Here is a 14,622-nt window from a genome sequence, read left to right on the forward strand (position 1 = left end):
ATAGCAGCTATAAAGAAAATGGGCCCATGATTTATGGCCACTGGCCTCTATTGTTCCTAGAGTTAATTCACAAGGTACGTTGAGCTCATTTGATCTCACCCTCCCAGAATCCCAAACATGCTGTCATTTGTTATATTGACATGAGTGCAGTTTCCTGGTCCCAACTATCCTTCCTGGTAAGGAAGGCCCAAACTTAATCAGCCCAAAATATGGCTGACTGTGTACTTGAAATGACAAAAAAGACAGTGGTGAGAGGGACATGAACTGAGGCACATACTGCCTCTTCCAAAAATGATCCTTTTGCTGCGAGGGCAAACATGTAAAGTTGTTTAAAGGACAGAGGGCTGCACCCCTACCCTTCCCTGCTCCCCAGTCCCCACAGCCAGGCGTATATTTGGTGGGGGAGGGGGACCTAAAATACGAGGATGTTAGGTTTCAAGGGATATGGAGAAAAGGGGGTAAGTTGAGTTGCAGATCAACCAGAGGTCTAAATGAATGGCGGAGAGGCACAAGAAGCTGAATGGCTGCCTCCTGTTCCAATTGTTCCTATGTTTTACGTTTTTGTTTTATACTGTTTTGCCCAGCTCACACTCTGGATCAATGAAAAGATGTTGACAGCCCAAGATATGTCATATGACGAGGCCCGAAATCTTCATACTAAGTGGCAGAAGCACCAGGCCTTCATGGCAGAACTCGCCTCCAATAAAGACTGGCTGGACAAGATAGACAAGGTAACCACATCTGAGTGAGGCTAATGCTGTCTAAAGATACCTCATTTGTTTTTCTTAAATACACTTAAAAATAAAGGTACAGGAGATGGTTTACCCAGGACCAGAAATTGCTCTTACCTGCTGAGAAAGGGAACGATGATGTCCTGTTAGTTTTTTAAGATGAATTATGCTGTCGAGGTACACAAAGAGATTAAAAACAGCAGATACAACTAAAAAAGCAAATTTTTTTTCTTGATACTGTTGTCTTGTGGGAGGGCTGACAGCTTGGCATGCTGATGGTACCAACCTACTGTGCCAGGTTAAGAAGCATGTCAGCCAGACTCAGCAGATGCGAGCTGAATGATTAAACAGACAACACAGTGCTGAGCGGACCTCACAGCAGCTGGACACAGAACATGGTTGGAAAATTCCTGGGAGCCATTTGGATGTGAATAGAGAGGACAGGGTCTCTTAGAATTGATGGAGAAGAAAATGCATTTAATTCAATTTTCAGCAGACTTGTATCTGTATTGCTGTAAATTATATTTGTCCCTTTGTTTGAACTAGCCTTTTTTTTTCCCTTTTTGAACCTCCTGTTTGCCAGTTTTTCTCCCCTTCACTCCTGAAGGTCCTGACTCTTGCAGAGGTATGATTCCATTGCTCTGGGCAGATCTTGCTCCAAGTAATCGTTGTGACTCTTTACAGTGAGTATCATAAGGGTATATGAATCTGATTGGCATTAGAACTGGACCCGATCTCATCCTTACTCTTGCACTTCCAGCGGAAGTCACTATTGGGTGCTCAGGAGTGGGAAGCCTTGATGTTTTTATTTTGTTTATAGCCCATTAGCCTGGGAGATACTGAGGCCAGCTGCAGCTACCTGACTGCAAACATCAACTCAACACAGACCAACTCGATTATGTGCTGCCTTTTCGAGCGAGCGAGCCACCCACTGCTGTGTTAATGTGATAGCTGGTTAAGTAATCATTAAACCGCTTACAGGCATTCTTTATTAATTAACCTACTTTGTTGTACAGGATGGGAAGCAGCTGATATCTGAGAAGCCAGATACTGAACCGATTGTGGAGGAGAAACTCAATTACCTGCACAGACTCTGGGATGATCTGGAATCCACCACCAAGACCAAAGCTCAGTGTCTTTTTGATGCCAACCGCACTGAACTGTTCACACAAAGCTGTGCAGACCTGGACACCTGGCTTAATAACCTGGATGCACAACTGCAGTCTGATGATCATGGCAAGGATCTGACTAGTGTCAGCATCCTTTTGAAAAAGCAGCAGGTATGATGGGTGCTATAGATTGTGTACTAAACATGGAAACAGTCCATTCAGCTTGAGCAGTGCAAGCTGGCATTTACTCCCCATGTCAGCAAATAGCCCTAATCACAATTAACACCCCCATGTTCCCATTATCCTTCTTTTGCTTCATCCACCTATCTATCTAATCTGACCTTGAATGTTGACGTGGTTTTTGCCTCAGCCAGCAACGCTGGACGTGAATGCCAGAAATAGGAGCAGGAGTATCCTGAGACTGTGCTCCCATGTTTTAGATTCCCCGACCAGCAGAAACAATCTGTCAGCGTCTACCCTATCAAGCCCCTTCAGAATCTTGTATGTTTCAATGAGATCACCCCTCATTCTTCTAAATTCCATATAGACCCAATTTACTCAGCTTCCCATCATAGGACAACCCCCTTATCCCAGGGACTAATCTAGTGAACCTTGCTGTACCGCCTCCAATGCAAGTATATCCTTTCTTAAGCGTGGAGATCAAAACTGCACACACTACTCCAGATGTGGTCTGACCAAAGCCCTGTTCAATTGTAGCAAGATGACTTGATTTCTCTACTCCAATATCCCTGCAACCAGCCAAAAGGCTTTTCTAATTGTTTGCTGTACCTGCATGCTAACTTTCCTTGTATGAGCACACCCAAGACTCTCTGAACATCGAAACTTACATAGCCACACACTTCTCTGTGTAATGTTTGTCCTGCTCTTGGTTATAAATCTCTCGTGCTTAAACTTGTATCTGTCAAGCGGGGAAGGAATTTGAGGGAGTTCAATCTGACCACTTTGTTGAGCTGGATCAAAAAGCATTAAAAATTGTCAGATGTTTCTTAATGATAGAGAATCCAAATAATTCAATAATTAAAATATAATGTCATGTCCTGAGTCAGGTTATATTTTGAAAGTGCAGGCTTAAAAATAACCCTTTGAAGGTTTAGCAACTTGTTAGCACTCAGCTCAGAGCTGTAGTCACTTCCATGAAAATCAATTCTGTCTATAAACTGCAATGTGCTTGTTCTAAGAGCATTAGCCTCAAATAATCATAAACTTTTTGCTGAACTTAGCCCCACCGTGTTTACCCCTGTTTACCATGACCTTTAAACCCAACTCTCTGGAAATATATCCCATTGTCCCTTTGAATTATCTGTACAGCATCAAAATTATTCCCATTAACTTATTCTGCAGCAGGGTGAAAAGTTTTGCCCTGCTTCCCTTCTTGATCATGAATTGTTAACTGCGCTTCCCCCGCTACTTCCCTTGTCTCTTGAAGATGCTGGAAAATCAGATGAAAGTCCGTCAGAAGGAGGTGGAGGAGTTGAAGCTTCAAGCACAGGCACTAGGGCAGGAGGATACCAACATCATAGAGGTGGATTCCAAACAGAAGAGGGTGGAGGAACGATTCCAGGAGATGCTAAAACCTATTGAAGAGAGACGCAGGAATCTCATGGCATCCAAAGAGGGACATCAATTCAACAGGGATTTGGAGGATGAAATTGTAAGTCTTGATCTTTAGCAGGCAAACCTACTCATTTCGAATTATACTCCCTTCTCACCACTATTCTGAAAGAATTGAGGCAGATTTTAGTGTTCCTGTGCTTCCAGTGGTGCACAAAGTCATAATCCTATCAGATTTTCCATCATTAATTTACGATGAATGGGTCCCTGATGGACATTCGCTTCTCCCTGCCCAGTACTTTCTCTTTGCACTGCGTCTGGTGACTTGCTGGGCTGCAGTCTCCCCTTAAGCAACAGCCCTCATCCAGCTGGCTGTTCTTCATCCGAGTGCAAATAACTGTTCGGCCCTGTAGGGCATCACTGTTGTCAGCCAAGAGCCATGCACACGTGCCCTCCAACACACCAGCAGGAGTCACTGGATATTTAACCAGGAGAGATTTGCAGATAATTTATTGCCTCTTCCTAGCTCAGGGTTACCAAGACCTGTTACTACCAAACAAGCCAAGAACAATTAACAGAAAATGTCTTGCATTTGTGTAGCACCCCAGGATGTCCCATTGAATTGCTTTTGAAATTGTCACTATTGTTACATAGGTAAACATGGCAGTGAGTTTGCAGTGTAAGGTCCTTTTATTAAAAAAAAACAGTAAATGAGACGAATGACCAGTTGAAGACTTTTTTCTTCGTGTTGGTTGAATGTAAAACATTGGCAAGGTAAGCAGAAGAACTTCTTTGAAGAGAATTTTTTTTTGCACAAGGAATGGTAGATATTTCATTTGGAGGACAGCACCCCTGACAGTGTAGCACTGCCTCAGTATAGCAGTGTTTTCTTAGATTAGTTACTCAAGTGCCAGAGTGAGGGCTTGAGCCCTAATGTTCTGACCCAGAGGCCTGAGAGAAACTGATAGTGAGTTCAGCCAACCAAAGAATTGAACCTATGACCTTTTTGATTACTAGTGAAGCATTTACCTGTTGACACCACGGGGGAGGATATTTTTTGTTTCACTATTAACTTTACTGTTACAGCATTTGGGGGCAAAAAATGGAAAGTTATTAATTTAATAATAAGTATTTAGATTCTTGTAAACTCGGTGAATAGTTAACACTGTGTTCATTATTCTGATCTCATTTCTTTTTCTCTCTCTAGCTGTGGGTAAATGAACGGATGCCACTGGCAACCTCAACTGACCATGGCAACAATCTGCCGACTGTGCAGCTGCTCATTAAGAAGAACCAGGTGAGACGAGAATAAGACATGGGCCATGTACTTGGACGCACACCCTGCTTGTAACTGGCTAATAAAGGACTCGCTAAACAGCTGCTCCAATCAATATGTTTCAGACTAATACAGTATTGAATAATAGCTGTCATGTATCTTGTATTCGGACAGTTTCTCCCAACCGTGACAGATACGAATCCCACTGTACAATCTTTGCTCTGTGAAGCATTAGATTACAGATTATTCTCATTTCACCAACAGGCAGAATTAAATGTCAAAATTGTTCTGCTTTTCTCTTATATCAATCGGTCAAAGTCAGGGCTGTTAGGACATTGTTCACAAGGACAGAGTGAATGTGATTTCATTGAGTAATAATGTGAGACTGGTGTCAAGAGTATGGCAAGGTATAGATTTAATCATTCACTGTGTCTCCTCACAGTCTAGGAGCTAAAGCATCTACCTTCTCTATTGACTACAGCAGGTGCATGGGTAAATGTGAGGGCTGAAGACAGGTGAATAGGGGCTGAAGACAGGTGAATAGGGGCTGAACAACTCCCTGGCTCATATCCCTGCTCTGGTATTCTCCTATTGTCCACCTAAATCATCCATTCTCTCCACCATAGGCGTACAGTGGCTGCAGTGTGTACTGTTTACAGGATGCACTGCAACAGATCACCATGATTTCTTTGACAACACCTCCCAAACTTGAGAGCTCTAATACTTTGACAATCAAGGGCAGTAGGTATATATGTTAAATCCAACTTCCCCTCTAAGTCACATCCCAACGTGGGACATAGATCTCTCTTCCTTCATCGTTTCTGGGTCATAATCCTGGAACTCTCTACCCTGCTGTGTTATACTTTCAACAGATGAACGGCAGCAGTTCATCAAAAAAGTGGTCCACAACAGTCAATCCAGAGGGTAACTATGAATGAATGAGATGAATGATGAATGCCACTTTGCCAGTGATTCTCACACCCTGAGAATGAATGCAAAAGAAAATAAAATGTGCCTTGTTGCGTATTGTCAGACTTGGTCCTCCCACTGGTTAGTTGTGATGGTGAAATGTAAAAGGATCACAGCATGAATGTATCTGACCTACCCTCTCCCCAGGTAGTAAGGCGGAAAAAAATCTGGCTCTTGTCTAAGCTCGCATTAGGACTGTAGCCTAGCAAAAGTCAACAGCTTCAGGGTAGAAAACTAGGCTACAGGGGGATTTTTCAGTACACTGTCTTGCCACCACTGAATTAGAAAGAACGGGGTTAATGGATTGGAGCACTCTTTTAACATGGTGCGGTGTATATCTATGTAGGTGGAAGATAATTATGAATTGAGGAAGCAATTAACATTTTTTTTTAAACGATTAACTTTTGTTGTTCAGACCCTGCAGAAGGAGATCCAGGGTCACCAGCCTCGGATTGATGATATTGCGGACCGTGGGGAGACCATGTCCAAAGTGGGGCGCATAGATTCGGAGGTGCTGCGAGCTCGCCTGGGAGACCTGCAGGACATGTGGAAAGAGCTAATTAAGGAGACAGACAAACGCAATGGCCGCCTGCAGGAGTCTCACAAGGCACAGCAATTTTACTTTGACGCTGCTGAAGCTGAGGCCTGGATGGGGGAACAGGAACTTCACATGATGTCAGAAGAGAGGGCTAAGGTACTGAATAATTATCATATTAGTTAAAGATGAAGGAAAGTTTAGGAAGAGAAATTTGCAATATTTTGTAGCCGGGAAAGATGCATTTTATAAAAAAAAAAACTCACGTTTTGAGTTTTCTATTTAAAATACAAAGTAAATTTTCTGACCTTCATGGTAACCTGCCAGGTCAGGTTCCCTTCTCTGCTCCTCCTGGAACAGGCCTGTTTAAAGTGACTGAGAGCTTAACTTTGGACCAGCCAGAAAATTACACCGCTGATAGTGAAGTTGGAGTGCAGAAAGTACTGTTACTAGCCTTTCCCTTTAAGAACTGAATTGAAAATCACCTCACCTTGCACCTACATTTTCTTTGTCACTGTGTGGGGGTCGGGGGTAATATGTGGGAGACCCTCTGAAAATATTGACATATTACCAAGCATCACCCTGAAAATATTGACATACTCCTGCCACATTCTTGGGATTGCCCTGCAAGTGCAGATATAGCCCTGTTTGGGAAATCCCTGTCCTAAGTTTTGAAAGTAACTGTCAGCCTCTCAAAAGAAAACAATGCTATTGCTGCAGAGAAACATATCACCTTAAAATACCTCAAGAGAAGTAAATATACAGAAATCTATTTAGTTATACAGTTATCTTATACTTCCACGCCCTCCCCACCCCCCATTTCAACTGGTGTATAGGACATCAGGTGCATGCATTTTTCTGCTTTATTGTGATGTTGCATTTGTGAACTATTAGGCTCTGTTTCACTGTCTTATGTTATGTATGAGAAGGATGAACAGAGTGCAATGGCGATGGTAAAGAAACACCAGGTGGTGGAGCAGTCACTGGAGGATTATGCGCAGACAATCCACCAACTCTCCAACCTAAGCAGGAATCTAGTAACAAGCGACCATCCTGAGAGGTCAGTGTCAACACTAAGCAGTGGCACTTTGTAGCTGTTTCCGTTTAGCGGTGCGCTGTCTATCAGGCGTGAATCTGCCAATTGTTTGCGCCATTTTGTGGAATATTACCCTGGATCTATTTCCTTCTCTGGGACGGAGGGAGGGGTAGAACAGCAGGGTTGCACTTGCCTGTCTCTAGTGGTTACCTTCAAGATGGGGCCTGGGATGCTCACATACCCTCTGACCTGTGTTAATGGTATGTTAATTATATTGTTAAGATACACTGGAGAAGGGCTTTGTTTAATTACGTACTTTGAACACATATAAACAGGGGACAGCTGGGACACTGGGTGTGTGAGAGGAGAACTACATGACTGAACAAAGTCAATAAATTCTCTCAGTAAAGAAAAGCTCTGCATCTTGGTTTTGACTTCACTAGCCGGCTCGGATTCTATTAACAACCTTCAGGGCTCAGAGAAGGCTCTTCATCATGCTTCTTAATTGCTCCTGTGCTGGGACACCCACCGCCCTCTCAAAAAGAAAACAAATGAGGCAGGAGGCCCAAAGTGCCCCCTCACCTGCCTCATTCGACTGTTAATGCTGGGCCTTTGTATAATTCAGGCTTGTCCTGGTGAATCCCCTGGGAATAACTAGAATTCTGATAAATTGGGGCTCAGACCCTTTTCTTCCTCCTCCGCCTTGGAATTCCTGAGATGCAACGCCTAAAATTATTATTTTTTCTGGGATCGTGCAGTGACCGGATTACTCTAAGGCAGTCACAGGTGGATAAGTTGTACGCTGGACTGAAGGACCTGGCGGAGGAGAGACGGGAAAAACTCCAGGAACGGCTACGGCTATGCCAGCTCAAACGGGAGGTGGATGACCTAGAGCAGTGGATCGCGGAGCGGGAGATTGTGGCGGGCTCCCATGAGCTGGGTCAGGATTATGAGCATGTAACTGTGAGTAAAAGGGTATCTTTATTTTCCCCTCTTGCTAATTCTCCTTGAAAGAACTGTTTCATGTGTTCCCTCCTCTTACACTTGTAATTTAGCTTAAAATAGTGTTCAGGATTAACCTTAGTAACTTACCTTTATGAAGTTCCCCCTCATTCACTTCCTGCTACAGAAACACAGGAACATAGTCCCATGTTCTCCTTGTTACCTTGCCCCTAAATGTCAGGGCTGGCCCATTCTTGGAGGCGCAAGTGCACTCTGTACCTCGCCCAGGTGTCAGTAGTTGACCTAAGCTGAGACAATGGGTGCAACCAAGGCAGGCATTATTGTCAAGCCTGACTGCACTCATCTCACATTCATGCTTCCCAGAAAATGTTCACTAAGAGTCAGAAACCTGGCTGATTTGTCTCTCCCCTCCTCATAGAATCACAGAGTCGTTACAACGCAGAAGGAGGCCATTCAGCTCCTTGTATCTGCACTGGCTTTCTGAATGAACAATTCACCTAGTGCCATTCTCTCGCCTTCTCCCCATAACCCTGCAAATCCTTCCTTATCGGATAACAGTCTAATTCCCTTTTGAATTCCTCGATTGAGCCAGCCTCCACCATACACTCAGGCAGTGCATTCCAGACCTTAAGCACTCGCTGTGTGAAAAAGTTTTGCCTCATGTTGCTTTTATAGATTACTTTAAACCTGTGCCTTCTCGTTCTCCATCCTTTCATGAGTGGGAAGTTTCTCCCTATCTACTCTGTCCAGACCCCTCATGATTTTGAATACCTCTATCAAATCTTCTCTCAGCCTTCATTTCTCCAGGGAAAACAGTCCCAACTTCTCCAAGCTACCTTCATAACTGAAGTTCCTCATCCCTGGAACCATTCTCGTGAACCTTTTCTGTACTCTCTCCAATGCCTTCACATCCTTCCCAAAGTGTGGCGTTCAGAACTGGATGCAATACTCCAGCTAAACCGATCTAGTATCTTATACAAGTTCGACATCATCTCCTTGCTCTTGTACTCTATCCTCCTATCGATAAAGCCTAGGATACTATGTTCTGATGAAGGGTCATATGGACTCGAAACGTCAACTGTATCCCTCTCCGCAGATGCTGTTAGACCTGCTGAGTTTTACCAGATATTTTTGTTTTTGTTCTAGATTTCCAGTATCCGCAGCATTTTGCTTTTATCTAGGATACTGTGTGCTTTATTAACCGTGCTCTCAACCTGTCCTGCCACCTTCAATGGCATATGCACCAATGTCAGAAGTACTGAAGCTAATTATGATTCTCTCTCTACCGCCCTAGCTTAGAAAAACCTCAATCTCCTGATCTGTGCATGCTTAGCCAGCATGCTAAAAATACTTTTGAGTTCCTGTGTGGCATACAGCTCAATACATAAATAGGTGAATGCCTCAGCTAAAATAGCAGAGGAATCTTGTTCAAACATGTTGAACTGTTTCTCTGCTGATATTGCCAGCAGGTATTGTCAGATTTAGGATTATTCAAATGAGTCCAACTGCTGGCATGTTGACTGAGAGTGAACCCTGCCATTCTTTGTACAGATGTTGCGGGATAAATTCCGTGAGTTTGCTCGGGACACCAGTAACATTGGGCAGGAGCGTGTGGACTCTGTGAACCGCATGGCCGACGAGCAGATTGACCTGGGTCACTCGGAGAATGCCACCATTGCTGAGTGGAAAGATGGGCTCAACGAGGCCTGGGCTGACCTGCTGGAGCTCATCGACACCCGGACGCAGATGCTGGCCGCTTCGTATGAGCTGCACAGCTTCTACCACGATGCCAGGGAGACCCTCGACCGCATTCGGGAGAAGGAAAAACAACTACCAGAGGAAGTGGGCCGCGACCTAAAGACGGTGGAGAGAATGCATCGGATGCACACTACATATGAACATGATATACAGGCACTGAGTACGCAGGTAAGTGCAGAAAAAGCTCTCTTCCTTGCTCTGTTGTCATCTTCATCTTTCTCCCTCCTCTTTTGCCTGTTTTCCCTACTTTGTTCTCTCTCTTCCTCCTCTTTATGCTTTCCTCTTTCTCCACCTCGCTCAGTATAAGAACCTTCTTTCCTTTCTGGTGCATGCCATCTTTCTGCCTGTCAGTTTCAAGCTTTTAACATTTTATTTCTCCAGAATTTAAAAGGATGCAGAAGAAAGAAAACAAAAGTCTATAATTATAATTACCAAGGGTGAGATGCCCTACTTAAAAGATGTCTTGAAGGATGTTGCCATTTTAAACAATTTTTATTTCAATTATCTGTACGCCTTCATTGTTGTTCCTGTTGACCATGTTGTCTCTCTATTTTTCCCTTTGGTTTTGTTTCCTTATGTAATACAGGTGAAGCAGGTTCAGGATGATGCTTCCCGGCTGCGGTCAGCTTATGCCGGTGAGAAGGCCGAGGACATCCAGCGCCATGAGGAAACTGTCGTGGAGGCCTGGAATGCCCTCCTCAATTCCAGCAAAGGACGCAAGCAACTCCTGTCCGACACCGTCGAAAAGTTTCGCTTCTTCAACCTCGTACGGGCTCTCATGCTGTGGATGGATGATGTCAACAGACAAATGGATACCCAGGAGAAGCCGAGGTAGTTTTACTAGCTGCTGAATTCTTGAGGAGGATGAGAGAAGGGGGTTTGTTTATTTATTTATTCTTTCTGTCAATATTTGGTTCATTTATTTCATTAATTTGCAGGATGTGGGCGTCGCTGGCTAGGCCCAGCATTTATTGCCCATCTCTAGTTGCCCTTGAGAAGGTGGTGGTGAGCTGCCTTCTTGAACCGCTGCAGTCCATGTGGTGTAGGTACACCCACAGTGCTGTTAGGGAGGGAATTCCAGGATTTTGACTCAGTGACAGTGAAGGAACAGTGATACATTTCCATTCATTTTGTGGAATTGTATAGAAACAGGCCATTCGGTCCATCGGGTCTGTGCTCATGTTTATGCTGCACACGAGCCTCCTCCCTCCCTACCAGTAATCCTTTTATTCCTTTCTTCCTCATGTATTTGTCCAGCGTCCCCTTAAAAGCATCTATACCTGTTTAATTCTGTACTTAAATTTGGACAGCTTGGCTTAGCTCAGTTGGTTGCATTGTGGTCTCTGGTAAGAAGGTTGTGATTTTGAGCCCCAGACCAGAACTAGAGCTCACAGTATCAGCAGACACTCCGCACACTACTAAGAAAGCGCTACCTCTCTTCAATGAACCTTAAATTGAAGCCCTGCCCTGCTGTTTAGGTGGAAGTTAAAGATCCCATGCAGTATTTGGGGTTTAAAAAAAAGCAGGGAGTGATATCAGAACACAATTTTTTCACACAAAGAGTAGTATGTTGCATTACATGATATGAGCCAAGGTGGTGCTGCGATTGGTCTTGCCACATGGGGCTGGAAACGGATAGAGTCAGCCAGCATTCCCATTTGCTATTCTTTGAGGAAATCAATTGCTTTTGGCGCAATTGTAGGGCTTGTATGGAGAGGAGGAAATGTTATTACGGGCCACAGTGGGCAAGGTGCAGCAAGAAAGTTACAGCTGAGGATTTGAGATGGGATATACATGGTGATGTTGATGCAAGCCGCCATGGTTTACAGATGGACTAAAGCCAGAAAGTACCTTGCCACCCCTGCCTCCTGCGCCACGGCACCCCTACGCCCCCAAACCTGCTGGCACGCCAGTGGGAATCTCCACCCCTGATTTACAGAAAGCACTGCAGAGGTGAAAACAGTGGCTCGTTGTGCTTTCTACCCAACTGAATCTTTGCACCCTCATCTCATAGGGATGTATCTTCAGCGGATCTGACCATCAAGAACCATCAGGGGATCAAGTCTGAAATCGATGCCCGGGATGACAGCTTTAGTGCAAGCATTGAGATGGGAAATGCCCTCCTGGCCAAAAACCACTACGCTTCAGATGAGGTACTGTAATCCTTTGTACAAGAGGAAATTTCTGAAGGTTTTGAACTCTATTCAGGTAGTTATTTCTGTGAATTTCATTTTCATCATTATTCTGCTTGTCACAGTCAGGAAGGTGACAAGTGAGTTATACAGTATATTAATATTTAGCCACTTGGCAGCACATAATCTGAGTATTGCTGAAAAAAGGAGACGTGCTGTTGAAGCTTTTCATCTTGCACTCACATCAGGGCTAACAATCAATTTAACATTATCAGTCGAGGTCGCAATGTGGTTCACCTATGCTTGCTAGAAACTACATGTATTCATACACAGGGCCCTGTCCTCTGCTAACAGAAAGAATATGTCCAGGTATTGTGCTTTTTTCAATTAAACAAAAGCATGGGAGACTGTTCTCTGGTTCATTCACCATGGCAACACCAATCAAAGTCCAAATACCAACCAATCAGCATCCTTTTCTCATGCAGCATAAATTGTTGTTCCCTTTGAAATTTGGTATTCTTGAGTCTGACCTGATGAGGCAAGACAAAAAGCTTCAACAATATATCAGCATTACTCAAATCCTAGAGGCAGTACTGATATTTGAGTGGTAATAAATCACTGTCCTTTAATAATGCCCTAATTAATGCACACATTATGGGCACAAATATTAAAATAGCCCCTTTTTATTCCCCGCAGCGGAAAATAACCTGTTTTCCATTACTGCATGAGAGAAAAGGTCAAAATGCCAGAACTCTCAAATTGACATTGCAAATGGCCAATATATATTTAAGACTATTATTCAAGAGTTTTTTTTTTCCTGTTGTATTAGATTGCGGAGAAGTTGGCCCAACTCCAGGAAAGGAGGAGAGAAATCAATGATAAATGGAAGGAAAAGGAAGACTGGTTGCAACTGGGTGAGAATACTGAACCATGTTTTTGAAGGAAGCCTCTGCCAGGGATTGACAAACTCACTTATCTTATCCTGTATTCTGTACACTGTTCTTCAGTATTATTGAAGAACAATAATTCTACAGTACTAAACTGTCAATAAAACTGGCATTAAATCCAGAAGCAATGTATGAAATTGGAGGCTTGTCACCTCTGGGGACATGACTAATTCAGAATGATGAGTGAAGGTCCTCCCTGTTTACTGGCTGTAAGGGTCCTAAGAGAAATGAGTTGAGGCAGCCTGAACCTAGTTTCACTTGAGGAAATAAAACCATTTCTAATTCATCAGTTTCATAGATTTCCATAGAATGTACAGCATTCTCCCATCTTACTTCAACTAACCCTTTGACCCAGGGACACTATAATGGTGGCTTTGAAGTGGAAGCTGGCTTGTGTTTCCAATGTTAAAATCATACGGTACGATACAGGAGGTCATTCGGCCCAATATACCTGTGCGGCTCCAAGATAGAGTTTCCTTGCTCTTTCCGCAAAGCCTTGTAAATTTATTCCCCTAATTTCATTTATCCAGTTCCCGTTTGAAAATAACTATTGAATCTGCTTCCACCACCCTTTCCCAAGCATTCCAGATCATAAGTCGCTGTGTTCTTTAAGAAAAAGGTTTCCTCATGTCGCCTCTGGTTCTTTTGCCAATCACTTTCAAAGGTGATGTCAGTTTTCATTTGGGGTAAACGCAATACCGTAAGGCACACTTCAGAAACCTGTGCCAAGAATATCTCCGAATGTACAGTGAATTAAACAATTAGTCGACGGCCAGTTGAAGCAGATTTTTTGAAATTTTTTCAGTATGTTGAAGATATTGTCAAATGTGTTGGAACTGATAGTACTGTGTCCTCTCTTTTTTACCCACCCCCAGTAATGGAGGTTCTCCAGTTTGGTAGGGATGCAACAGTGGCAGAGTCCTGGCTGGTGACTCAGGAGCCGTATGTAAGAACAGCCGACATTGGAAGTAACGTAGATGATGCCGAGAACCTGATCAAGCGCCATGAAGAGTTTGAGAAGTCGGCTGCTGCATGGGAAGAGCGTTTCCTGGCCCTGGAGAAGCTAACAACAGTGAGTGCTGTAATATTCTACTATTTGCCTTCCAGTTTTCTCCCCTACTCCCCAAAAAGTGCTGACTGCCCTTTAGAATCTCACCTAAATGGCCATTGCATAGAAATTTATAACACAGAAACAGGCCATTTGTCCCAACTGGTTTCTTACTTCATCTAACCTTTTGACTCAGGGACGCTATATGGTGGCTTTGATATAGAAGCTCGCTTGTGTTTTCAGTTTTAAAATCATAAGATACAATGCAGAAGGAGGCCATTTGGCCCAATACACCTATATGGCTTCAGGATAGAGCTTTCGTTCCCTTGCTCTTTCCGTGCAGCCCTATAAGTTTATGCCCCTAATGCGTTTATCCAATTCCCAGTGAATCTTTTCCCATCCTACTTCATCTCAACCTATCAGCATATCCTTCTATTCCTTTCTCCTGAGCATTTATCTAAATGCATCTACACCATCTGTCTCAACCACTTGTGGTAGCGAGTTCCACATTCTCACCACCCCTTGGGCAAAGAATTTTCTCCCGAA

The 14,622-nt window shown here is 43.6% G+C and overlaps 1 protein-coding gene across 2 annotated transcripts in view; it reads left to right on the forward strand.

Annotated features, from left to right (window-relative positions):
* LOC121272975 (spectrin beta chain, non-erythrocytic 1-like) overlaps nt 1-14,622 on the forward strand; it is a 160,510-nt gene that overhangs the window by 127,053 nt on the left and 18,835 nt on the right. For both annotated transcript variants that reach the window (XM_041179882.1, XM_041179883.1), the window contains exons 18-29: nt 585-731; nt 1,748-2,011; nt 3,288-3,512; nt 4,620-4,709; nt 6,073-6,351; nt 7,122-7,252; nt 7,987-8,191; nt 9,743-10,117; nt 10,536-10,780; nt 11,964-12,102; nt 12,911-12,995; nt 13,904-14,100. In XM_041179882.1, the coding sequence (XP_041035816.1) occupies nt 585-731; nt 1,748-2,011; nt 3,288-3,512; nt 4,620-4,709; nt 6,073-6,351; nt 7,122-7,252; nt 7,987-8,191; nt 9,743-10,117; nt 10,536-10,780; nt 11,964-12,102; nt 12,911-12,995; nt 13,904-14,100 (2,382 nt within the window). The remainder of the gene's footprint in view (nt 1-584; nt 732-1,747; nt 2,012-3,287; nt 3,513-4,619; nt 4,710-6,072; nt 6,352-7,121; nt 7,253-7,986; nt 8,192-9,742; nt 10,118-10,535; nt 10,781-11,963; nt 12,103-12,910; nt 12,996-13,903; nt 14,101-14,622) is intronic.

This window comes from Carcharodon carcharias, chromosome 37 (assembly GCF_017639515.1).
Source record: "Carcharodon carcharias isolate sCarCar2 chromosome 37, sCarCar2.pri, whole genome shotgun sequence".
Taxonomy (NCBI): Eukaryota; Metazoa; Chordata; class Chondrichthyes; order Lamniformes; family Lamnidae; genus Carcharodon; species Carcharodon carcharias.